The sequence below is a fragment of the Sorex araneus genome, chromosome 5 (assembly GCF_027595985.1).
Source record: "Sorex araneus isolate mSorAra2 chromosome 5, mSorAra2.pri, whole genome shotgun sequence".
NCBI lineage: Eukaryota > Metazoa > Chordata > Mammalia > Eulipotyphla > Soricidae > Sorex > Sorex araneus.
This window is the reverse complement of record NC_073306.1, coordinates 10,083,202-10,110,186: the sequence shown is the minus strand read 5'-3', so window position 1 is coordinate 10,110,186 and position 26,985 is coordinate 10,083,202. Positions and strand designations below refer to the sequence as shown.

Below are 26,985 nucleotides of genomic sequence, written 5' to 3'. Positions count from 1 at the left end.
TAACACTACCTGCCTAGTCACCACTGTTGCCAGCAGCAGCTGAGGGGGCCAGGACTACAAGTTAGCAGGAAGTTGTGAAAAATTAGTAGGTCTTAGACTAGCAACTGACCTAATCCAAGCTGATGGGTTGAGCAGGCTGAATTATACAGGAGGGCAGCGTTATTGTGCCTTGTGGTGTGTGGAGGAAGACAGACACTGAGAAAGAGAATGTATGTGAGCCCCGGGAAAAAATGTTCCTTGCAAATATCGTTTTAGTCCATAAGCTGAGCATAGGCCATCCTCTCCCACAGAGAGAGATCTCCTAGTCAAGCATTCAGAAAACTCCTACTGGCCCTCCTCCTCATCTCCCAGAACCTTCTAAATGACCTTATCAAAATACTCGCGGAGCTAGAGACTCACGGGTAACAATGGCTATGTTATTTTTAATTATACAATGAAGGTTGATCATACCAAAAATGCCTAAGAAAATATTGGAAACGCTTCTGCAGGAACCATGAAATAGTCCATGGACAATGATGATCATCCTGGAAATTGTGCTAGATGTGAAAAATACTTGTTAAAAAAATCAAAAGCAAGAATTAAGCCTACAAAAGAGAAAATATATATACATATATACTCTTAAAAAATATCAAAAGCAAGAATTAAGCCTACAAGAGAGAAATATATATATATATACATATATATATAAATATACTCCGAAAGAATAGACCTATGCTACTAATACTGGTAGGGGCTGTTTCCTTTTCGGTCCATCTTACATAACACCCTCATGTTATATTTTAATGACTTTTGTTCATGTCAAGAGAGCCGCAGGGAGTTGAGTGCCCTGATTAAGGCAGAGGCAACTGGGGGTCCCACGTGTGTGTCTGTTTCTGATACTGGCAATGCCGCATCTCCCTGATCCCACTGAGGTCGGCGTGGTTGATTCCGTTTGCTTGTGAAGTCTGTCCTCAGACTCCCCTTGCCCACACCCCCCCCCTCCCACCCCGGAGCTGTGGGCCGGATTGTGATGTCTGCTCACTAATTTTGCTGTGACTGGGCTGGTGTCTGGCTGGTGATTCATGTTTGTTCCGAAGCCGTCCATCTGTGTTGGTTGCTTTGAAACCATGCCCCGGGGGATATGAAAGGCCATTTGTCTCCCGAAGACCACTTCTCTGCAACAGAGAATTCTTCCCTGGCTGCTTCAACATTCCAGCAAGTTCTGCTGGGGCCGGAGGCAGCATGAAGCAGAAGGAAAAACCAAGCAGAAGCAGCCTGGCATATGCGTCGGGATTTCGGGGCGGGGGTGGGGGGGGTGGCTACGTCTCTTTCCTGCTCACCTGCCAGGGCCCCAGGGCCCCGGATCCTGACTAACGGCTTTGTGCCACCCACGCTGAGGGGGGGTGTCTTGGGGATGCCCTCCCTAGCAGCCAGGAGGGCAAGGGGGAGCCCTGGTGGAAACCCTCAATGGAAAGAGTTCTGAGAGTTTCGAGAACACACCCACTTGGCACCTCTTCTGAGATGGCAGCCCGGATGCACACAGCAGTGATATTCATGATACTTAATGACTGGGGCCGCTTAGCACAGACCAGAGAAATGGCCCCTGGCCATTGGAGTGCAGCACAGGCCCAGCTGTTCCAGACACCAGCCCCTTTCGCTGCTGCAGACCACAGCGTCTAGCAGATTCTGGAGGGCCCGGGGCAGCAGCTGTGGGCTAACCGTTCCCGTCCTGATTCTAACGCTTTTGAAATTTCAAAGTTCGGGCGACCGAAAGGGCATAGCCCAGGGGCCAAGGCCTTTGTCTTGCCCTCTGCCAGTCTGGGTTCAGTGCAGGCACCATATATGTTTCCGCCCCCCCCCCCAACCTGACCCTTGTCCAACGCAGCCCTGCAAGGAGTGGTCCTTGAGCCCAGAGCCAGGAGTAAGACCTCAGCAACACTGAGTGTGACCCCTCCACAATAAAGGGACGGGGGCAGAGAAATAAATGCAAAGCTCAGGCTCACTCTAAGCACTGAGTAGCTCGTCTCCACCTCAGAATGCCCTGTCAGTGTCCTTACACGGAGCTCAGTGCCAGCAGCTGAACACAGTGTTCCTGCAGAATCTCGGTGGCACTTGGGGACCTTCTGTGCTCAGGAACACTTTATTTAACTCAACAACAGGCATGGCACTCAGTGAACTCAAGCAGAAAACCTTTCATTCTATTTCACTTGCTGCAACCTATTTGCTTAAAGCCCAGCTTTCATGCCAACAGGCTGGCCCATGGGTATAAGAATGAGACCAGGGGATCTGAGGGGCCACAGCGTGCAACGTCCCAGCAAATGTCTCTCCACTGGGCCTGGGAAGCCTCAATGCAGAACAGACTTGCGTGGCTCTTCCTTGTCCTGTTGACCAGAGAGTCTCATTTGCTGCTTACCAAACACCTGGAGTTTGAGAGCTGCTAAAAAAAAAAAAAAGTTTCTGAGGCTGATCTTCAGGAATGCTTTCGTTCTTTCTTCCTGCCTTAGTTTTTTTTTTTTTAATTTTCCTTTCTTTTTCCTTTTCTTTTTTTTTTTTTAACTTTAGGCACTATCATTTACAATACTGTTAATAGGATTTTCTGCATACATGTTCCAACACCACAAACTCAACCAGAGAGCTCCTCCAACCCCTGCACCACTTTTACACACACACACACACACACACACACACACACACACACACACACACACACACACACACACACACACACACACCCCTGGCATGGTTCTGTAGAGCAGTTCTCAAGTTCCTCTGCATTTGGCCATTTGTTATAGTAAGTCAGAAGCTATCCCTGGGCACAGAAACAGGAGTAAGCCCTGAGCACAGCCAGGTGTGGCCCAATACTTTTTCTTTTAAAGGAGCATTTTTTAATATACCTTTTGGCCATCTGTATGTATGCTGCATGTTTGAGGAAGTTTCTGTTCATCTCTTCTCCCCCCAACCCTTTTTAGATGGCTTGATTGATTGTCTGTTTCTTCTCAAGTTTTATAAGAACTATTATATCTTGGATATCAACCTTTTGTTAGGTAAGTGGTGAGGAAATATTTTCTCCCGGTTTGTTGGGTGTAAGGTGTAATTTTATTCTGGTCATAGTTCTTTGTTGTTGTTGTTTATCTTTTTCTTTATTTTTGGAGAGCAGGCAATTTATAGTTTGTAGTTTGATATAGTTCCATTTATCTTTGTTTCCATTTGCTTGGACAATGGCATTAAAGATACCTCTGAATTCAGTGCAAGAAGGGCTATGCCTATGTTTTCCTTAATATAATTTATGGATTAATTATGGGTTAAAGTCTGTCATCAAGGTCTTTAGATCATTTTGAATAAACTTTTGTGCACTATGTGATAGGAGTCTTAAGTTCACTTTTTTTTTTACAAATGATTGATTATTTTCCAACTTGTTTACTAAAAGAAGCTTGCCTTGCTCTACTTCATACTCTTCGCTTCTTTGTCGAAATTTAGATATCCATATACCTGAGAATCTGTCTTTGTGTTCTCAATTCTTTTCCACTGTAGACCAGAGATATAGAGAATCTGTCTTTATTCCAGCATCATACAGTTTTGGTTACTATGGCTTTATAGTAAGACTAAAAGTTGGGGAATGGAATGCTTCCCACCTTCTTTTTCCTAAGTTTTTTTTTTGACTACTTGGTAGGGTGATGTGCCATATAAATTTTAATAACATTTGTTTATGTATTTTTATATGACATGGGTATTTTATATGAACTTCATTGAATCAATATAATGCTCTGGGTCAGATTGTCATTTCAATAATATTTCCAATTCATGAATAGAGGTATTTCTAGTTCTTGTGTGTTCTTTTATTTCTTTTTTTTAATTTTAGGGCCACTCCAGCAGTGCTCAGGGCTAAGTCCTGGCTCTGTGCTCAGAGACCACTACTGGCATCACTGGGGGACAATAGGGAATGCTGGGGATTGAACCTGGGTCAGCAGTATGCAAGACAAACTCCCTACCTGCTATACTATTGCTCTGGCCTCTTAGTTCTTTTAGTAGTGATTTATTGTGGGACTTGTTGTTACTGTTTTTGGCATATCAAATACGCCACCGTGGGGAGCTTCCCAGGCAGGATACTCTCAGTAGCTTGCCAGGCTCTCCAAGAGGGACGGAGGAATCGAACCTGGGTTGGCCACATGCAAGGCAAATATCATACCTGCTGTGCTATTGCTCCAGTCTGACAGTGCTACAGTGCTACAGTGACGTATTTTATATACATATATATATATATATGTCTTTCATATCTTCTGTTAAAATGATTCTCAGTTTAATATATCCAAAGATGCAAAAAAGCACAGTAGAAATGACATCTGTACCTATATATTCATCCAGAGACTTAAAAAGCAACCTGGCAAACTACTGGGAGTTTCCTGCCCACATGGGAGAGCCTGGCAAGGTCCCCGTGGTGTATTAATATGCCAAAACCAGTAACAAGCTGGGTTTCATTCCTCTGACCCTGAAAGAGCCTCCAGTATGGCATCATTGTTAGGATGAGTAGAGAGAGGCTTCTAAAATCTCAGGGCTTGGACGAATGGAGATGTTAGTGAGACCACTCGAGAAATTCGATGATCAACCTATATATTCATTGCAGCACTGTTCACAAAAGCCAAAATATGGAAACAACCCGAGTGCCCTAAAACAGATGACTGGTTAAAGAAACTTTGGTACGGGGCAGGAGAGATAGCACAGCAGGTAGGGTGTTTGCCTTGCACGTGGCCGACCCGGGTTCAATTCCCAGGATCCCATATGGTCCCTGAGCACTGTCAGGACTAATTCCTGAGTGCATGAACCAGGAATAAACCCTGTGCATCGCCCCCCCCCCCAAAAAAAAAACTTTGGTACATCTGCACAGTGGAATACTATGCAGCTGTTAGGAGAGATGAAGTAATGAAATTTGCTTGTAAATGGATAGACATGGAACATGCTAAGTAAAATGAGTCATAAAGAGAGGGACAGACATAGAGGGACTGCACTCATTTGTGGAGTATAGAATAACATCAAATGAGGCTGACACCCAAGGGCAGTAGATACAAGGGCCAGGGGGATTGCCCCATAGCTGGAAGAATGCTTCATGAGCAGAGGGGAGAAGGCAGATGGAATAGAGAGGGGATCACTAAGAAAATGATGGCTGGAGAAACCAGTTGGGATGGGAGATGCATGCTGAAAGTTGATAATGGACCAAATATGATGAGCTCTCAGTGTTGCAAGCCATAATGCCTAAAAGTAGAGAGAGAGTATGGGGAATATTGTCTGCCATGGAGGCAGGGGGAGGGTGGGAAAGGGGGGCTATACCCGGGATATTGGTGGTATGGAATGTGCACTGGTGGAGGGATGGGTGTTTGATCATTGTGAGATTGTAACCCAAACATGAAAGCTTGTAACTATCTCACGGTGATTCAATTAAATTTAAAAAAATTTAAAAAATAAATAAATAAGATAAAAAAATAAAATGATTCCCAGTTCATTTGGCTTGTTTTGAGGCACAACTGTGAATAAGGTTGCTTTTTAATTTCTCTTCTATTCATTGTTTGATTTAGAAATGAGATTTCTGTGTTAATTTTATAGTCAGCTACATTGCAGTAGCTGTTTACGACATAGGCCTTAGTTCCCAACCCCCTTCTGAAATAGGCATATGATATTGTTAATGAGACTGGTATATTAATTTATGTTAGAATTTTTTTTTTAAGCAAGAAGGCGCATTCAAGTGACAGCTCAGAGTCTGACACCTCGAGGGGTGCTAGGTACTCTGTCTGGAGGTGCCTGCTGTCACCCACGAGTTTGTGGCTGGATTTTATTCTCAGTTTGTCCAAGTAAGTGGCTTCTCCCTCGGAAAGGCCAGGGCCGGTGACTCGTGGGTTCCCAGACTGCCTCCCGCATACGCTGACATTAGACTCAGGGGGGACAGAGTGAGCTTCCAGGGTTCCTTTCCTTCATAGAAGACGGTTATTAAAACAATTCCAGCACAGGACTCTTGGGAGAGTGAAATGCTCTATAAGCACAAGGTTTTCTGAGAAAGGCCTGGGTCCCAAAGTGTGCCGGATGTCCCCTCTTCTTACACATCTCAGCTGAGCAGTCTTCTGTCTTGTCTTCTAGCTTTGATGTGGAAAATGGCCCGTCCCCCGGTCGAAGCCCTCTGGATGCCCAGGCCGGCTCCTCTTCGGGGCTGGTGCTGCATGCCACCTTCCCCGGCCACAGCCAGCGCAGAGAGTCCTTCCTCTACCGGTCAGACAGCGACTATGACTTGTCACCCAAGGCGATGTCGAGAAACTCTTCCCTTCCAAGCGAGCAGTAAGTACAAGCTCCATCCGATTGCGTCTCATGCTCACCTCATCATTCACGCAGCAATAACTCTCCCCTCTTTGAATCTCGGGAAGGTGGGGGGATGACTGTGAGTCCAGGTGTCATGCATCACCCCGCAAGGACCTCTTGCCTGGGCTGGAGTCTCCAAAACACAGGCACACTCCAGTTTATATGCTAAGGACATGTTAAGAAAAACAAAACAAAACACTTCTTCTGGCATCATTTCCTGAACTGCTGCATCGTTAATGGAGTGTGAACCTTAACACTTTTTGCCAAGGACCTGCTGCCTTTTTGCAGTTTGGTATGTGGTATCTGTGAGAGAACAGGGGAGAAGACAAATTGGTGGTTGTTTGGTTACTTGCCTCCTCGCTCGATGTCCTTTGTGTGGTGGCATTTAATGAGCTGACTTCAGCCACCAGTCTGTGTCCCTTCTCTGGAACCTGAACACAGTGCACACTTGTGGTTGGGCTCCTGGGTGCCACTGAACACACTTGACCGCCTAGTAAGCACTGCTGATATTTCTGTTTGACTGCGATGATTATCAATCTCTGATTTTTATTTCAAGAATCATGACTAGGTTGTGTTGCTTGTATATTCCATTTCTTTTTCTTTTTGGGTCACACCTGGAGATGCACAGGGGGTCCTCCTGGCTCTGCACTTAGGAATTACTCCTGGCGGTGCTCAAGGGACCATATGGGATGCTGGGAATCGAACCTGGGTCAGCCACATGCAAGACAAATGTCCTACCCGCTGTGCTATCGCTCTGGCCCTGTATATTCCATTTCTGAAGCCAGATAACAATGGATGCTGGAGTTCATGCCGTCACATGTTTCTGGGCACACAATCAATTGTGTTTTAAAAAACCTATGTTATAAAAATAGCAGTTACTGCCTAAGGTCTCCAGCTTGGAAAATTCCACTGGTCTTCCTTCTGCTATTGGAAAGGCAGTGAAAAGGGGGTCACCTTTCTGTGAAAGAGGCAGAGAGCATCTTAAAGCTACCAGCAAGGCAGTGTTTGCAGGGGCATGTCTGCCTATTAATGTGGAGGGCAGCATCTTGCCCTCAGTTGTCTTTCAGTCTGGGTGATCCCCATTTACGTGGACACTCATGTCTCAAACATTGGCCAATCCTTGTGCCCTGCTGTGACCCTGGATTTAGGAGATAAACCCAAACATGGTGTATCACAGATGAATTAAAAACAGGTCCTCATTCTCAGAAATGTTGCATGCTTTCAGGGTAGGGACAGTTAGATCATAAAAATAAGATGGACACACGGATCTCTGCTTAAGACCAGAAGCAAACATGTCATGGACATTGGCTTCCATGTGGCTAAGTACATTTAGTATGGACTTGCTTTGACTCTTTAAATGACCTATCATCAAGTTCCTTCCTTTCTGATCTTAGTGGGAAGACTCAAGAATGAGAAACCTGTCCCTGTCCCGTGACTGCACGCCATACTTTATCCCATGAACTTTTTCAGCTTTTGGAGTGTGAGCAGGGGCTGACAGCTGGGCCTACCCAGAGGAGCTCACGACTTAGTCCTCTGTGTTCACTGTTCAATCCTGATAGTGGTCAGGAGACCATATGCAGTGGCATGGGTCAAACCAGAGATGGAAGCATGCAAAAAGCAACTGTCGGGGCTGGAGCGATAGCACAGTGGGTAGGGTATTTGCCTTGCATGCGGCCGACCCGGGTTCAATTCCCAGCATCCCATATGGTCCCCTGAGCACTGCCAAGAGTAATTCCTGAGTGCAGAGTCAGGAGTGACCCCTGTGCATCGCCGAGTGTGACCCAAAAAGAAAAAAAAAATAGCAACTGCCTTAACCCCTGTACTGTCTCTCTGGCCCCTGAACATTTTTCACTCCACTCATCAAAATGCGAAGTAGACTCTTAACCATGAGACAGAAAACAAATGAATGCAGGGTCGAGAGAAGCTCCTAAGGGTAAAGAGAGATTATCGTATTGCTATGGACCATGCAGAACCAGAATTTCAGATGCTTTGGTGATGATAGACAGGAGAGGAATTCTTTCTTCTTGCATTTTTCTAAGCTTCCTCGGGAGGAGAGCAAGGGTGGGCTACAGCAATCCACTCCATGCACCTAATTTGTGACAGGTCAAAGCAGGCTGCAAGAGAAAATTCACAGTCCATCAAACTCTCAATAGCACGGAGAGTTGCCAGGTCATTGAAAGGTTTCCAGAAGATTCCACCCCAATTTCAAGTTAAACTGTAGTGATTCCTAAGTTAGATTCAAATAGTTATTGAAATATTGAACTTGGAAAGTCCCTAAAGATCACAGTCCAACTTAGTCTATAGTTAGTGAAACAAAGATCTTTTGCGGAAAAATTCTGTATCACAGCTCCCAGGTCCTACTACTTTGCCCTCTTTTTAATTTTACCCACCAATGAAGTTTCCCCTCTATTTTATAATGCTTCCAAGCTTAAATTTGCCCAAGTAGAAGTCAGCATGATATAAGGATCCTTACATTACAAGTGGCTAACCCCGGTTCAGTCCCTAACACCACATGTAGTCCTCTGAATTCTGAATTCTGCCAGGAGTGATCCCTGAGCACAGAGCCAAAAGTAGGCCCTGAGCACAGTGGGTATGGCTCACCCTCCCCCCAAAATTTAGGCAATTAAATTGTGTATATAAATAATTGAGTATCATTAAATATCATTATCAACTTTTAAACTTCTTTCTTTCTCTCTTTCTCTCTTTCTTTCTTTCTCTCTCTTTCTTTCTCTTTCTTTCTTTCTTTCTTTCTCTATTTCTCTATTTCTTTCTTTCTCTCTCTTTCTTTCTTTTCTCTCTCTCTCTCTTTCTTTCTTTCTTTCTTTCTTTCTTTCTTTCTTTCTTTCTTTCTTTCTTTCTTTCCTTCTTTTTTCTTTCTTTCTTATGTTGGGATTATAGGGACTGGAGTGATAGCACGGTGGATAGGGCATTTGCCTTGCACTCGGCCGACCCAGGTTGGATTCCTCCGTCCCTCTCAGAGAGACTGGCAAGCTGCCAAGAGCATCCCACCCTTACTGCAGATCCTGGCAAGCTACCTGTGGTGTATTTGAAATGCCAAAAACAGTAACAAGTCTCACAATGGAGATGTTACTGGTGCCCGCTTGAGCAAATCAATGAATAATGGGATGACAGGGGGTCATAGAGGTGCTTGAAGGCTACTCCTGACTTCATGCTTGCCAGTTGCTACTGGGGACCATGTGACGTTCAGGACCAAGCCCTGAGCCTCCTGCATGCAAAGCATGTGCTCTAAGCCAGGAAATTATCTCCCTACAACAAAGGTACTTTTGCATGTGGAAAAACTCAATAAGAGCACACTCTTATTTATTTTTATTCATTTGTATTCATTTTTTTACAAAGAGATATATTTTTAAATTTTTTAAATTTTTTTTATTTTATAAGGTGGTTCACAATATTTAATTACAGTTAATTTTCAAACACCATTCCCACCACCATTATACCTTCCGACCACCAAATTTGGGATGTTTCCATCCCAAGCCCCAATCTTTGTCCCAAAGCACAACCGAAATTATATATTTTGTATTATCTGTTATGGAAAACTACTGAAAATGCTACAAAAAAGTATCCATAAATGAGACAGTGTAAAGATTGTTCTATTTTGGCAGGGACCATTAAGACATTCTTTAGAATATCACTAACATGTTGTTAAAGGTTGAGTAATGTGAGCTTTTGTATATATCTGAAGCCATATATATATGCATATATATGTGTATATATATATATATATTTCCCTCTATGATTTGTTGCCTATTATTTGAATCCCATCGAATGTGGTGTGGTACGTATGGAGAATGGGTAGGGAGTGTCTTATGATGTAGTTCGGGATTACGCTCACTTGTACATGAGGTTCGGCCCGAGCATGCGGGCAGCAGCCTTGAACATGGCAGTTGAGTTCTGAAGGTTTTCGGCTGCCGGGGCTGGGTCCCTTGGGGTGGGGAGGACTCTCACTCGCCCCACTTTGGGGCGCCCAGAGTGAAACAGCCTGGCACGGAGTCCGATGGCATGGCTATGGTGGGCATCATGTTGCTCCCTTCTGGGAAAAAAAGCCAAAGAGCACACTTTTATAATATCATTTTTTTCCTAAGAAAATACCCTACTAACAACATCTACAAAAAGACATTTCAAAATCTGTGCATGAGTGAACACTACACAAAATGTTGTTTTGAAAATATTTCCACATCCCAGTTCAAACTTTCATAGATTTGTCAGTTTAGGGATTCAGATTTATCAACACAAAAGAAGTAGAGCTTGGCTAATTTCCAGATTCTCCTGTTACTGATTTTATCAGGACTATGTTGGGGAAAATCCAGCTTCACGTGGGCATCTTTAGCAAGATGGAAATGATGCTCTCAGAGCTCTCTCGCCCATTAGTAGTCTTCAAGGAAGAACGGAAATGAATTGCGAGCAATACTTCTGTGTCTCTCATTGCCTATCCTGCCCTCTACCTATACAACCTGGGAAAACTAGGGGGATGACAGACAGAAAACTTCAGGTCTAAATTGCAGGATGGCCTCTGCTTTGGAGTTCACCGGCTGGTACAAAATAGACATGGGTTTATAGAAGTGGTAGAAATCTTTCTCGAAATTCTCTGCAGTTAAGTCCTAGCACACAATACTAGCCCTTTAAAAATCTCTCCTCTGTACTCCACAGCTTGGAAGCTGACCTCACATGCTAGGTGAAGAAGCAGCTCTGATAGAGAAGAGATCACCAAGCAAAGGGTGCTAGGCGGGCCCACTAGGGATGGGAGATAAGGGCTGACAATAGACTATAGACCGAACATGATGCCTACTTAATACCTCTGTAGCAAACCACAACACCCAAAAAGAGAGAGCGAGCAAATGGTAATGCCCTGCCACAGAGGCAAGGTGGGGTGAAGGAGACAGGGTGGGGGTGGTGGGAGGGATGCTGGGACCATTGGTGGTGGAAAATGGGCACTGGTGGAGGGATGGGAACTCAATCATTGTATGACTGAAACGTAAACATGAAAACCTGTAAGTCTGTAACTTTGTGTGTGATTCACTAATAAAATGAAACAAATAAAGAAATAAAATTTAAAAAATAAAAATAAAAATCTCTCCTCTGCAAAAGAATAAGAGGTGGCAATGACCAGGAGAGTGAGAAAGAACACATGAAGAATATAGCATATATGAATGGAATAGAAAATGCTAAAGTGGATTTCACTTTCAGAACCCAGAGAGAGAGATAAGTGATGTGGATTTCTAGTAAAGATCCCCACTGAGTCCCAGAAGAAATTGCAGTTTCTTTCCTAGATGTGGCAATTCCCCGTCAGTTCCTGTTCTGTTGCTGGATTGGAGTCATCTCGAACGTAAGGGCTTTATACAGGCACACATTTCCCAATGGGAGCAGAAAGTACCGGAAACTGGGGAAGCCAGTTATGTTGCCTAAGACAGTGGTAGGAACCATTCTCGGCAGTATTCAATTCTGATCGTTCGCTCTCAGAGCCACAAGGCAAGAGGTCCAGGTTATCTTCACTTGACCGTCCTGCTTCCAAAGCGTTAGACAGACAAGCATTTTCCAACCAGCATTTGTATGAGGGCTAAGTCGGTCTCCAGAGAGAGCGGTCAGTAGAAATGAGTCTTTTTAACTAGGAGTAAAGCATAAATAGCACCCCCTTCAATGTCAGACCTTTTTATGGGTGGACAAATAAGCATCATATGGTGTTTAAGACCTGATTTAGAATTATAGCCACCACAGCAACCAGTATCATGACTCTAAGAGCTGAGCTCTTTTCTTTTTCTTTTCTGCTTTTTCTTTCTCTCTTTCTTTCTTTCTTTCTTTCTTTCTTTCTTTCTTTCTTTCTTTCTTTCTTTCTTTCTTTCTTTCTTTCTTTCTTTCTTTCTTTCTTTCTTTCTTTCTTTCTTTCTTTCTTTCTTTCTTTCTTTCTTTCTTTCTTTCTTTCTTTCTTTCTTTCTTTCTTTCTTTCTTTCTTTCTTTCTTCCCTTCTTTCTTTCTTCCCTTCTTTCTTTCTTTCTTTCTTTCTTTCTTTCTTTCTTTCTTTCTTTCTTTCTTTCTTTCTTTCTTTCTTTCTTTCTTTCTTTCTTTCTTTCTTTCTTTTTTTTTGCTTTTTGGGTTATAGCACAGGGGTTACTCCTGGCTCTGCACTCAGGAATTACTCCTGGCAGTGCTCAGGGGACCATATAGGATGCTGGGAGTCGAACCTGGGTTGGCCATGTGCAAGGCAAACACCCTACCCACTGTGCTCCAGCCCCTGAGCTCTTTTCTAGCCAAAATAATCTGTGGGGGAAAGAAAAAGGTTGCGTTTATTATTGAGCATTTCCTATGTACAGGGTGCTATTTAAAGAACTTTACTCAGTGAATTCATTCACTCAGTGAATCATATCATTCTGATGTGCTCAGCGCTATCACCCTCTTGGTTAAAAGATGAGGACATCAAAGCAGAAGTGTTTACTAAATTGAAAAAAAAACATTACAGGTTCAAAACAATGGAATCTAGATTAGTGATCTTCAGCCACCAGTTATTCCATGTAGTGGTGCTGGTTCACAGGCATGAAGAAGGTGAAAGACCACTAGCCTCGATGATTAAACCACGTGGGAATCCAGTGCAAAAATAGCCCAATGGCTAAAAGCAATCCTATCAATTAGCACTATGTTTCCATTAACATCAACTTGTGTTCCTTATTTTATCTAAGTCATAACTTTCTAATTCATCTCTCCACCTAGGATCACAGATTTTCTTTCTTTCACCAAAAAGCTTACTTAATTTTAGGCACTCTGTTATCAAGTAAGATGCTTTCTGTGACTCCCAGGGAGTTAAAAGATGAGGAAGTTAGTTAGCAGTAGTAATCCCTTCAGACAAAGGCAGAGCTGCAAAGGCATAACTTTGAGAGACATAGTCGGGCAGAGAAAATTGCTCACTGCTCAACTCAGCTGGAAAAGTTAGCTGGGAAGAAGAGCATTGAGTGTGAAGAACTATTGCTCAATGTGGCTAAGGCAGAGAATGTGGGTCATGGGAAGATGGGTTTATCAAAGTTAGCAGTACTGCATCATCAAGGGCATTGGTTGAGTTGGTCTTGGTCTGCAGGGAGGCAGAGGGATCTATTCAAACCCTCTCTCAGGGTGAGGGAGGTGGTAAGTGACAGACAAATGTCCTTGAAGGACACTGATTCAGTATGAAGAGTGGTTGGAAGGGTGGAAAAGCCTCATAAGCAGTGGTCAAGAGCCTTATGTGAGGCAGTGTGGCTATTCTAGGTAAGAGAGAAGGGGATTTGACATTAAAACAAATCCAGTGGGCCATTCAGAACTATTTGTAAGTCACGACCAGCAGAGGTTAGTGGTTGATTGTAGGGTAATGGAGAGTAACGTTTCATATTTGACTAAGAGAATAGGTGTTACATCATTTCGTGGGTTCTAGAACTTCTTCCATCACATGAAATAGTATGCATATATGAAAATGCTGTTCAAATTGTAAAGTGAAACATAAAAATGGGTTTTCTTGATGGCTGTGGAACAAACAAAGCTCTCCCATAGAAATTCTCACCAATTTAGAATGCAAGTCTTTCATAAGAAGAAACAGATGAGGAGGAGGAGAGTGGTAGTGATAGTGATAGCTACTACGAACTGCATGACAGAAGTGCTTTCGCTATTATGAGTTGTATTTATACTCTAAATCTCATAACACAATTTCACAAGGAACCTGAAGCGAGGAAAGGTTCTTTGACATCTATCTCGGTGCTAGAAAAAGAAGTGAGAGGCCAGCAGTACCACCCAACTCCTGAATCTATGCTTTCAATCAAAATCCTATCTGTCACCGGATAAGGTCAATTAAAATCACTATCACAGGTGGCCAACAGGCATATGAAAAGGTGCTCATAGTCACTCATAATTAGGGAAATATCAGTCAAACAGTGAGATGCCATCTTATGCCTGTGAGAATGGCACATAAAAAATTTTTGGAAGTCATTAATGTTCATGGGATTGTGGTAAGATAGAGCCCCCATCTGCTGTTGTTGGGTATGTCATCTGGTTCAACCTCTATAGAAGGCCATATGGAAATAAAAAAAAAAAGAAATAGAACTCATGCACAATCTAATGATGTCACTTCTTGGTATCTATTCCCCAAATACAAAACCATTAATTTGAAAGAATATACACAGACCTTTATTCATTGCTACACTTAGCACATTAGCCAAAATATGGAAACAACATTTGGAACCAACACAAAAGGCCAACTACAGATGAGTAGACTAAAATGTTGTGGTATAAACATTGAAATACTATGCAGCTCTAAGAAAGAACAAAATCATGCAATTTGCAGCAAAATGGATGAAACTAGAGGATATTATGCTGTGTAAAGTCAGTTCTAATGAAAGGGGTAGATACAAGATGATAACTCTCATATGTGGGACATGGCGAGGTAACAATAAAGATTCAAATGCAGCATAATGGGAAAATGGACACACACGATTTTCCTGGGGATGGTGAGAGGGAGGGAGACTGGGTTTCTTGGGAGAGGGAGTTGGGTACACTAGTGATGGTTGTGGTGTTGGAATTATGTCCGCAAAAAAAATTATTAATACTGTTGTGGCACTGTAGCACTGTCATCCCGTTGTTCATTGATTTGCTCGAGCAGGCACCAGTAACGTCTCCATTGTGAGACTTGTTACTGTTTTTGGCATATCGAATAGTATTGTAGACCAAAAAATAAATGAAATCAATATCACAGGAAAAGTGAAGGATTCTATGCAGCAAGAGGAAACAGACAAAGCTAAAATAATTAAAATCTAAAGTTTAGCTACAAGGACTGATAAGACCATGATATTCACTGTGATTTGGATAAAACAGGAACATTTTAAGTAAAATAAGTCAGAAAACAAGGTCCAATACTGAACGTTCTCAACTCCTCATAGTATATAAGATGAACATGTCTAAGAAATGGAATGTATCAAAGGTGGACAAAACATTGACTCTGGGTCACAGAAACAAAAATGTGAGGGAATGAGTGAAATGGAAGGGAAGCAAGAAGAGGAGGTCTGGAAATAGCATAAGGTAAGGTTTGGAGTCTAGGGCTTATCTGTGATGGAAAAGTAGGCATCTGTACATACCTAAACTACTTTACCCCACTACTGAGAGCATAGTACCCAAAGCACTGTAGCACTATAGCACTGTCGTCCCGTTATTCATCGATTTGCTTGAGCGGGCACCAGTAATGTTTCAATTGTGAGACTTGTTACTGTTTTTGGCATGTGGAATATGCCATGGGGAGCTTGCCAGGCTCTGCCATGCAGGCAGGATACTCTCAGTAGTTTGCCAGGCTCTCCGAGAGGGATGGAGGAATTGAACCCCGGTCAGCCGCGTCAAGGCAAATGCCCTACCTGCTGTGCTATCACTCCAGTCCCAAAGCACAGTAATTAAAATTTAAAATTTATCAAGGAGTTGGGCTGGAATGATAGCATAGCGGATAAGGCGTTGCCTTGCATGAGGCTGACCTGAGTTCAATTCCTCCGTCCCTCTCGGAGAGCCTGCAAGCTACTGAGAGTATCCCACCCACACGGCAGAGCCTGGCAAGCTACCCGTGGCATATTCGATATGCCAAAAATAGTAACAACAAGTCTTGAAATGGAGACGTTACTGGTGCCCGCTTGAGCAAATCGATGAACAATAGAAAGACAGTATTACAGTGTTACAGTGTTATCAAGGAGTTAGGTTTGGGGCTGGGAGGGAGTATAAGGTCATTGATGTAAAGATGGTGGGATTGTAGGTGAGAATTTTATATGCCTGAAGCCTTCTGGTTGATAACTTTGCAAATTAGCACCTAAATCAAAAATCTAGAGTTTTGAAAATCATCACAATATTCTGAGCAAACTCAACTGGAATTAGGCACCTTCAATTCTTCTCTAAATTGCAGTGCACCATTTACACCACTAGGTGTTGCTCCTGAAACGGTTCTGAATACCCGGTCTTGTTTTCTTGCCAGTGGTTTGGGAAATTAAGAAGCAGATCCGCTTATTAATCAATCAGGGGGTTTATTATTTCCAAGCCATCTGAATCTTAACTATCAACATATCAAACCAGAATTTTTTAAATTCTGAATGCTTCCAGAAGTAAATCAGCCGAACGCAAATAGAGAGGGTGTGTTGTGTTTTGCTTTGTTTCTTGGCTTTATTTCTCATATATTATCTATAAATTGTCTGATTCTTTCTCCAGAATCTAACCCAAAAGCTTTAGCTCTTTCAACTCAGATCTCTTAAAGTAGCCAGATCTGAGGGTCTTTGCATTTATTCATATTTTTTTGAATATATATGTAGAGAGAGTATTACAAAGTCGTTTATGAAATCCAAGCATTCCTATTTTGCCTCAGCATATTTTGTTCTCCTAATCTTAATTTTCTAATGATAAACTCATGTTGCTCTGGGGCCCTATTCGTGTTTATTTATCTCCCTTGAGTCACTCCCCATTTAATCACATCAGCTCTAGCTTCCACATAGGTGGATTTGCTTTTAAGATTTGGACCTTCACCCAGTGTTGAGACTCCAGACATCCAGGAACCACTAAAGTCCTGCTTAACTCTAGCCCTGCTCCCTTATCCCCAAGTCACCCCGTTGGTTGTGTTAGGAACAAAGTGAACTTCACAGCAGCAATCTGAACAAAAAGCCAGATGTTTCACCCCTCTGAAGTTCCTCTCCAGAAAATACCGAGGGAAGGATGGCTCTTGACGGAGTCCACCCTTCTGCGTTTCCTCCAACTTCTCTTCCCTTCACTCTATTCTGTCTCCTTCAGGCTTAGCTCCAAAGACCCCTGATGCTCTTCCTTTGCTTCTCTCTTCCCCAGGAAGCCACCCACTGTGGCTTTCGCCATCTCCCTCTCTTAACTCTGATTCCCACGTCCCAGCCCGCCCGCTCGGTTTATCCATGAGTATCTTAGGATTCAAAGCTAGGAAGTGACAATACTCCCCCACGTCTCCTCCCCTTCTGCTTTCTCCTCCTGCCTCCACTGCTTTCCCACACACCCATTTTGAGAAACTGAGCAATCTCTTCCTGATCCCTTATCCATTGCAATTCCAGATTCTCGGATGCTACCTAGGGCATCTTCCAAATGTCTTTACCTGTTTCTTGCTCTGCTGCCCCATTTCCTCTCACGTGGATGACGGTGTTATCTTCCTAACTATTCTTCCGGGCTCTGATTTCTCCCCAGTCCTTTCCATGGGCTCTGTGGTATGTCATTTTGCATCTTATTGTTTACCTGTCTCACTGAAAACGTTCACCAGCTCCTCTCCTCTATGGTGTGAAGCAGCAAATCCCTAAGCATCATTGATCGTGTCCACCCTATGGGTAAAAGGTACCTTTCATCTTATTTTCTACAAAGATGAGCCGCTAATGTACTTGGCTCCATCCCAAACAGCCACCAGGCATCTCCCTGACATGTCCGATTCTTTCCATTTCACTGCCTTTGTTGTCAGTCCTCTCAAGTACCATCCATGTCCTTGAAAGCCTGCCTTCAAAGTTCATCTCAACATCCTCCATTCCATCAAGCCCTCTGCTTTCTCTAATCTATGATTATCAAGTCTCCTTTTTGCACATAGCCATTCTTGGTATCTACCATTCCACAGTCAATGTATATGTAGATACATATAGTTTTAAGAACATTTTCTCATTTCACACAATATAGACTTGGACTGGAGCAATAGCACAGTGGATAGTGCATTTGTCTTGCACACGGCCGGGTTTGATTCTTCCATCCCTCTCAGAGAGCCCGGCAGTAGTATCCCGCCTGCACAGCAGAGCCTGGCAAGCTACCTGTGGTGTATTCAATGTGCCCAAAACAGTAACAAGTCTCACAACGGAGACGTTACCGGTGCCTGCTCAAGCAAATCAGTGAACAACGGGACAACAGTGCTACAGTGCAATTCTTGTTGGCAGGAGCCAAAAACAAGAAACAAATGGTTAAAAGTAAAAATTCTACAGGACTTATTTATTCCTGAGCACAGAACCAGCAGTGATCCCTTAGCACGGAGCCAGGAGTAAGCCCTGAGCATAATCGGGTGTGGCCCCAACTCCCACTCCACCGCCCCCAAAGTGTAGAAATTTTGAGAATCAAATAGTCCTAGTTTTTCCGCTCGGGAGTTGTGTGCTAGTTACGCAGCTGTCTGTTGGCTCAGAGCCTTGAAGCCATCTATAATGGGAATGTCAAGAGTATTTGCCTCAAATCTGGTTAGCACGGAGTCACACACATGTCATCTCGCCCCCAAAAGACCAACTTTTAGCTATGCTCTCTTTATCCCTAACCAGACAAGGAAAAGCCCAGGAAGTCTGCTAGATGCACTCCAATGGGATACTTGTTACTGAAAACGAAGGCAGATCCAACGCCCGTGAGCCTGAACTAGAGGAGATGCCCATGTGGGCAACTGCATTCCGGCTCTGGGTGCCAGGTCAGCTTCTGTGCAGATGAGCCCAGGGAGCAGCTGCTCGTCTAGTTAAGCAGTGAGGACATATGTTTGCTTTTTTTTTTTTTAATTGAATCCCGGTGGATTACAAAGTTACAAAGTTATTCATGGTTGAGTTTCAGGCAAACAATGTCCTGACCCCAATCCCGTCACCAGTGTTCACTCCCTGCACCAACGTCCCCAGCTTCCCTTCTGCTCCAACCCCCACCCCACCCCACCCCACCCTACCCCAGCCTGCTTCTTTTTCTTTCTCCTTTTTCCTTTCAGGCACTGTGGTTCATATATTGGTACTGAGAGATATCATGCATGTCACTTTACCTCCTATTCAGCAGTCCAGAGTTACCACTTCCCTCAGACATTGTCGTGGTGGTCCCTTCCCTGACCTAATCACCACTCACCCCCGCCACGCCCCCTTCAGTGGTAGTCTTCCTATTAGGGACCACCAATTCTCCTGCTCTTCTTCTATATTGCCTTTGGGTGTTAGTTATTCCCCCCCCCACTATGTTTCTTTCTATCCTACAAATGAGTGAGAGCATTCTGTGTCTCCGTTTACCCATCATGTCGTTCTCCAGATCCATCCGCGCATCAGCAAAGCGCATGCCTTCACCCTCTCTCATGGCTGAGTAGTACCCCTAGCGCTCCACTGGCATGTTATGGGCTGTCCACAAGGTGAGAAAAGAGACCAGACATCCCTGGGCTACAGTTCTGAGTCACACCGAGGTTAACAGGTTGATCTGATATCTGCAGCTTCATCCTGTGCGTCTCCTAAGATTCTGGGGACACTTGTGCTTCATGTGTGCTTGAGCCTGGCTCAAAACAGGGCAGAGAAAAGGGGAGAGGAGGGTGGACATTTCTGAAAATGCATCTGATGAATCCTAGATTGCAGTCAGATTTACATAAGATTAGGTGCATCTCAATTCTCTCTTGGGCAGCAGATGAGCCACAAACACTACCATCTTCGTAGACTCACTCAGTACATTCCCTTGAAGAGTTTTTCCTTGGTACTTTAAGGGGGAAAAAGTTATACTGAAAACAAAAAGTAATGGGATTCCCAGACGAAAATCTGTGTTTAAATGGCATTAAGGCTGTGGTTCAAATCAACAAAAGCCAGGAAATCCAAAGTTAACCTTTCTCCAGACAGTTGTGCCATGTTTCCGATGCTCTGTGTGTCTGTGCACCCAGCCTTCCAGTTTCCTGGCTCTGGCAGCCCAACTCCTCTCTGGAATGGCAGCAAGATCATTGGACGCCCCTCCCCCCACCTTCAGCTTCATGGCAAGATGGTCTGAGAATTGCTTCCTTGCAAGTGCTTTAAACTGGGAATCCAGGGGCCTGGACTGGAGGGCTTTTGTTATTGGATTTGTACTCTGAAGTGCCTGGGACTACACCTTCAATGGAAAAGCACTACCCTGTCGTTCTTGCAGCAGCATCCATAGCCCTGGATGAACGTTTGTCTTCAAAGTTCCTGAGATGCTCATTTATTAGCAGTCCTGGTTTGGTCAGCCCTGAGTTTTGCCAAGATGGGATTTATGATGCCTCATTGTGGCTAACACCGATTGAGTTTGATATGATAACTTGCCCTGTGGATAGTTATGAATCAAAGGCACTTAAACATGTTTCTCTCCTCTCTTTTCCCCAGACACGGCGATGACTTGATCGTCACCCCATTTGCCCAGGTATGTACCACAGTGGCGTGTCTGGCCCTCTACCTCTGCATACTCCCTGGATGGTGTTTCAGAGTGTGGCTTCTGGCAAGCCTCTTACTCTCCTTTTGTTCCTAATCACTCGAAACCTTTTTCCTTCCAGGTCCTCGCCAGCTTGAGAAGTGTCAGAAACAACTTTACTCTCCTGACAAACCTTCAGGGAACATCCAACAAGTAAGCTTGGACTTTCTGTGGAGTGATCAAATGCCTCCCCGAAAGGCCAGAACAGTCAATGGCAGTATAATGCAATAACAAATAAAAGTAAAAAGTTTTAAATTGCATGGAAATCTGCCTTCCAAACTAAGTTAGGATACATGAGGGACTATCAAAATAGAACATCATACCATAGTATTTTAGAACTGGTCAGATGTTAGAAATTAGTCTGAATCTTACTAAGATCTCTGCCCTTAACTCTTAGTACACAGGGGAAAGTTGACAAATGAATCAAAGCTGTGAGGATCTTTCCGTTACTGACTCCTTTGTTTACTGCTTTGGAAGATCCAGTAGTGAACATAAATGCTATTAAAATTCTTTTTGAATAAGCTTATGAAGGAATTCCAAGGTTCAGACATAAGATTGAAGGTGCCCCACAGTTCAAGTAGAACTCTTTTATAGTAAGCTATAAGTATCACTGTATCACTGTCATCCCATTGCTCATTGATTTGCTGGAGTGGCACCAGTAACATCTCCATTGTGAGACTTGTTGTTACTGTTTTTTGGCATATTGAATATGCCACGGGGAGCTTGCCAGGCTTTGCCATGAGGGTGAGATACTCTCGGTAGCTTGCTGGGCTCTCCAAGAGGGACAGAGGAATCAAATCCGGGTCAGCCTCATGGGAAGCAAATGCCCTACCCACTGTGCTATTGCTCCAGCCCATGCAATAATGTCTATGAGTGGGATTATCATCTCCTCACCCCCAACTAAGTGCTCACCTTTGGTCATTTCTCTCTTTTATTTTTCTTTTTGGGTCACACCCAACGATGCACAGGGCTTACTCCTGGCTCTGCAGTCAGGAATTACTCCTGGCGGTGCTTGAGGGACCACATGGGATGCTGAGAATCGAACCCATGTTGACCGCATGCAAGGCAAACGCCCTACCTGCTGTGCTATCGCTCCAGCCCCACTTTTGGTCATTTCTATAAATACTGCTGAGCTTTGATCTTCCTATCTGTAAAATACACCAAACATGGTATTTTTGCAACAAACTCATTTCACATAGACTGGAGAAAGAGCACAGGGGAAGGGCACTACAGGCTCTGCATATGGTCCCTTGCCAGGAGTGATCATGAGTGCAGAGCCAGGAGTAAGCCCTGAGCACGGTCGGGTGTGGCCCCCAAACAAAAGTGAAAAGGTCATTTCACTCTGTGACTCTTACCTGAGCTCCATGAAGTTCCCTTCCAGCCTTTTTAAAAGATCATCCCAGAGCTCAGAAGTTCACAGAATCAGAATCAGGAATGGAAGGACTGGAAGAAACTACAGAGACTCTGGAATCGCCCTCTCTGCCCTCAGTAATCCAGGAACTTGCTAACAACCACCCTATATGCTAGACACACCAGGGTGCAATCCTAAATCTGAATTTTCCAGTCAGCGTTCACTAAAGAGTGTCCTCAAATGCAGTCTTTATGACAGTATTTATTGCCGAGGTCCAGAAAAACATGTCCATTCCTTTGGGTTCCTCTGAAGCTGGATAAAATTTATTATCATCAACAACATTTTATCATCATGGTTATTCAATACAAATTCTTTAATTAATATCAGACTGACTAATATGAGAAGACTGAATAATATTGTCACCTAAGTGTAGGGAATTGACCTGGCTATAAAGGCTAAAGTAAGTGCGTGGCCCAAAGGTGTCATTCTGTGCAAAGGGACCTCATGTGCCACTCAGGGAGCAAGGAAGAGTTCTCACATGATGAGGAGGGCATGACTTCATATGACAAAACTTTGCCTCTGGATGTTAGCCCTGCCTTCAGATAGGTTTCTCTGATTAAAAAAAAAAAAAGTTGCTTCAGAGTTGTCCCTAACTCTAGGTAATCTGCATTCTTTCAGTGAGGGTAACAGTTTCTTCTGAAACCCTGAATTGTCTCCTCAGTTCCACATATCAAAGTAACAGACCTTGGAAAAGGAACACCTGAACCCATTGTCAGGAAGATGCGCACCCATCAGCAGCCATTCCATTTCCTTTCATACAAAGTTGGAAGCATAGATTCAGCTTCAAAAGTTCACTTTTCCTTTCACTGTTTGGCGTTTGTGAGGTTCCCAGGAAGAACTCCATGTACCCCCCCCCCCGCCAGAAATCTGTCCATCTTTGCTAGCTCCTGCCCTGCAGCATTCTCCACATTGTCACGAGAGTCACACAGGCTGTCTGGACATGTTCCTCACCAACTGGAGACAGGTCAGTGGTTCCAAACTTCCCCTGAAGAGCAAGGTTAAATGTGGGTGTCTGGCACCCACGGCATTTCCTGATCCAACTCTTGTTTGGTTGACAGTTGATTGGATTCCTATTTGGTACATACGGTGGGAACTCACCTAGCCTCTTTCATAGGAATCCTGCCTGTTTATTCCTTTGTAATCAATTTACCCAAGTATCATGCATACATGGATACATGCATACATGATACTGTTCATCCATGGATCTCAACATCTATTCAACACTATTCATTGATGCACATTGATGGATTATTTAACATCTGGGTTTTTTTCATATGAATATCGATGTATTCAAAAAGTAGTTACTGAGAATTCATTACTTTGGACCAGGCACTGGAGATATACCAGTGACCAAAACAGGTTAACCTCTTTCTTTCAGGGTTATGTTGCAACAGGAAGTGTAAGATACGCAGTGGTGACCACTCTAACCATGTCTCCAAGAACATGGAATTACCTTCTAAACAGTCATCTAGTTCTCCCATGTTCTATTCTCTAGTCTGATGATGGAGTTACTGTCCCTCTTCCTCAAAAATCTTCATCTCCCAGGAATTCCCTGATTAAATACCCCTCGACTTCATAACCCTCCCCAATACCACCGTGTGGATGAATTAACTAGCATTTGTGTATCTTGCTTTCCCCATATATAAATTAGGACTTATGTGAGAGATCATTTAAGCATTTTTGATGATATCCAGCACAAACCTGGCACACAAAACAGTGTTACTTTATATCATTGGAAGTTGCACTTCTTTTGTTGCATCCAGAAATAGTGTTACACATTGGGATTTCCCCATCCATTGTCTCAGTTAAAATCCTTATAAATGATATCCATGGTAAGTACAGTTGTCCACCCCCACATACAGGAAGCCAGATTTGGGCAGATTAAACAATTCTGCAAGGAAATACTACATCTGATGAAGAGCAGAGTCCTTATAGAAACCCCGTATCTTGACTCTACCATTCACTGTTGCTGATAATTTATCTGGGTTATTTGAAGAAACATCTGAAAGCTTTGACAAAATATGATTTGGGGAGAATATGTGGAATAGGTGAAGGCCAGAGAATGCAGATTTAGAGACATGATCTAACAGAGAGTTCTCTGGAATTAAGCTTAGAGGAATCAGTCTCTGAACCAAGTGATTGATGGAATTGCAAAGGAAGGGGAGAATAGACAGACATTTCAAGGTTGCTCCTGGGTAGCTGGGTTCAATGTCATTTCATGGCTCCAGGGGAAATAGAATGTTGGGAGTGGGGGGAGAAAATTTCAATTATTGATTTATTAGCACTACCTTAGAGGTTCTTTCTCACTTAGTAAGTAGTGCATGGGGCATCCAGCCTAATCCTGCTGGTTAATCAACCACCAGTTTCTAGAATCTGGGCTTTCCATAGCCAGGAAGGACTTGAGTTACATAAACCTTGAGGAGTAGAGCATCCTTAGACTCCAGTGGCCATATACAGAGAATATTCAGAGCCTATTCTCACACTCTGGCTGAGGGCCCTCCATTCAAGTCATGGCTACTTATGTACCATACTTTCAAAAATAAAAAAGAAGAATAAATGTCTAGCATTTGCTTACTAAGAATAAATAAGACATTTGCTTACTAATGATCTTTCTCAAACCTATGGCTGTATTTGCTCAGTGTTGACGTTCCTGTGGATGTCAAGTGCTTCTTCAAAACACACAAACCAGCACACATTCAAGAGAGGACACGTCTTCATGCTGTCCTACGCTAGTCTGTGCTGAGGAATGAATTACGGGCTATCACCTGAGCTGGCGCTGGGGTAGATGAGAAACTGAAAGGTCAATTTTATACCTTCCCTTCTGTTGTGACATAGTCATACCACCAAAGACGTAATAACAACCAAAAGCAGTATCTGCCAGAAGTGAATCCACTATGGAAAGAGCATGTTCTTCCATATATTTATGTTTCTCTTCCCTTTACTTCATTGCTGTAGTCACTCATTGTTGCAATGAATGAGAGTCACAGACACTTTGTTGCAGTGCTCACACACCTTAGCTGTGATGTTTGGCAGACATTCACTTTTTTAAAAAAAATTTTTAATTTTATTGAATCACCGTGAGATAGTGACCAGCTTTCATGTTTGGGTTACAATCTCATAATGATCAAACACCCATCCCTCCACCAGTGCACATTCCCCACCACCAATATCCGGGTATACCCCCCTTTTCCCACCCTCCCCCTGCCTCTGTGGCAGACAATATTTTCCATACTCTCTCTACTTTGGGGCATTATGGCTTGCAACACAGACACTGAGAGCTCATCATGTTTGGTCCATTATCTACTTTCGGCATGCATCTCCCATCCCAACTAGTTCCTCCAGCCATCATTTTCTTAATGATCCCTTCTCTATTACATCTGCTTTCTCCCCTCTGCTCATGAAGCAGTCTTCCAGCTATGGGGAAATCCCCCTGGCCCTTGTATCTACTGTCCTTGGGTGTCAGCCTCATGTGATGTTATTTTATACTCCACAAATGAGTGCAGTCCCTCTAAGACATTCGCTTTTATTGTAATAGAGGGGATCCCAAAGAGCAGTGCTGCCAGGGCCGTAATCAGCTTGTGCAGTGCTTCTGGGATAGAACTCTCTGCCTAATGCTTGCAAGGCTAGCCCTCTAACCTGGGCTATCCTGGGAACCCTATGGATTTCCTTAGATTCATAACTGAAACTAGAGCCCATGGAACTGCAAGCTGCTTCCCAGACTGTTTGAGCTGGGTGCTCAGGCACCAGTCCCTGCCTTAAATATGACATTTCAGCATTCGTTTTGTCTTTGGAGTGGTTTTCATGGAATTTCAGGATAGTGGGTGTTACACTATGAAAAAGAACCTCCCCATAGAATTATACTTCTCCTACGTCAAGATTTCCTTTATATTTGACTCTTTGTGTTGCATAAAAGCAGGCCATTGTCTGCGAAAACTTTAACCCCTCACGAAAGAATAACCATCTCCAAGTTCCTGTTGAGGTGCTTTCCTTGCCCTCCTCAACCCTATTCAACTGGGTCTCACATCACAAAGATCTCCGGTGTCTCTCAGGAAATCATGTGCCCCGTCTGCATTAACCTTCTTCCAAGAATGATTTAGTCAGCCTGTGTGTCATCTAGTAGAAAGAATAGTCACTTAATTTTTCCAGCGTATACATACCTGAAGCATCTTTTGCCTTTTTGCGTATTTTGACGTAGGATTTGAATGAGCTGGGAATCATAAAATCTGTATTTAGAGCTAGAAAAAAAAACCTCAGCAAACTGCCTCAAAGTCCATCAGGAAATATATCCAAAACCCCTCACACAGGACCTGGCACCTAGTAAATCCCTGGAAAATGTTCATTTCTGCCAGCTCTCTCCAAGTGAATGAGAATACAGGGAGGTTGGGTGAATTGCCGGGCTGTGCTTTCGGAAACTGCCCGAGTCAGGATTAGGATCCTGGTCTTGTTCAGAGACCAGTTCTCTCTCCACGTGCTGCAAAGTATGAACGGTGGCAGCCATAAAATCTTCAGGATTCTTATCACCATCTTCAGCATCCAGAACATGTCACTCATAGAGAGAATTGTTAGAAAATGAGCAACAGATGCCATATTTTTTTCTGGAATGCATCCGTTTTCTATCTGGCACCCTCATGCTTTGTAAGCAATAACGCAGTTCCTGGAAATTATTCAGTCCTTTGTTCATTCATTACACACACACACACGCACAGAGAGAGAGACAAAGACAGAGACAGAGAGACAGAGACAGAGAGATACAGGGACAGACAGACAGAGATGTATACATATGTATATATGTATATACACACATATGTGTGTATGTATATATACATATATATATGTATATATATATGTATATATATATATATATATGGGGTGGGAGGAGAAGGATGAAGAGAGAGAGAAACTTTTCAGGCCTGGTCTAGAGATTAAGTGACAATTCAAACAAAGGTGGTCCCTGCCTTTCCAAAGCTCATGTACACATGTAAATTTTCAGAATTAACAGCTCTAGAGAAAAGATATACTTTTTAAATGATCTTCTGAGACTCAAAAATCTAAGGAAGTTATACAGATAGGGCTGTTTTTAAAAAGTTATTGGAAGA

The 26,985-nt window shown here is 43.4% G+C and overlaps 1 protein-coding gene across 4 annotated transcripts in view; it reads left to right on the top strand.

The window, feature by feature from the left end:
• Window positions 1-26,985, top strand: part of PDE4B (phosphodiesterase 4B) — a 655,118-nt gene that overhangs the window by 505,543 nt on the left and 122,590 nt on the right. For all 4 annotated transcript variants that reach the window (XM_055138087.1, XM_055138088.1, XM_004607091.3 and 1 more), the window contains 3 exons: window positions 6,103-6,297; window positions 20,394-20,430; window positions 20,561-20,631. In XM_055138087.1, the coding sequence (XP_054994062.1) occupies window positions 6,103-6,297; window positions 20,394-20,430; window positions 20,561-20,631 (303 nt within the window). The remainder of the gene's footprint in view (window positions 1-6,102; window positions 6,298-20,393; window positions 20,431-20,560; window positions 20,632-26,985) is intronic.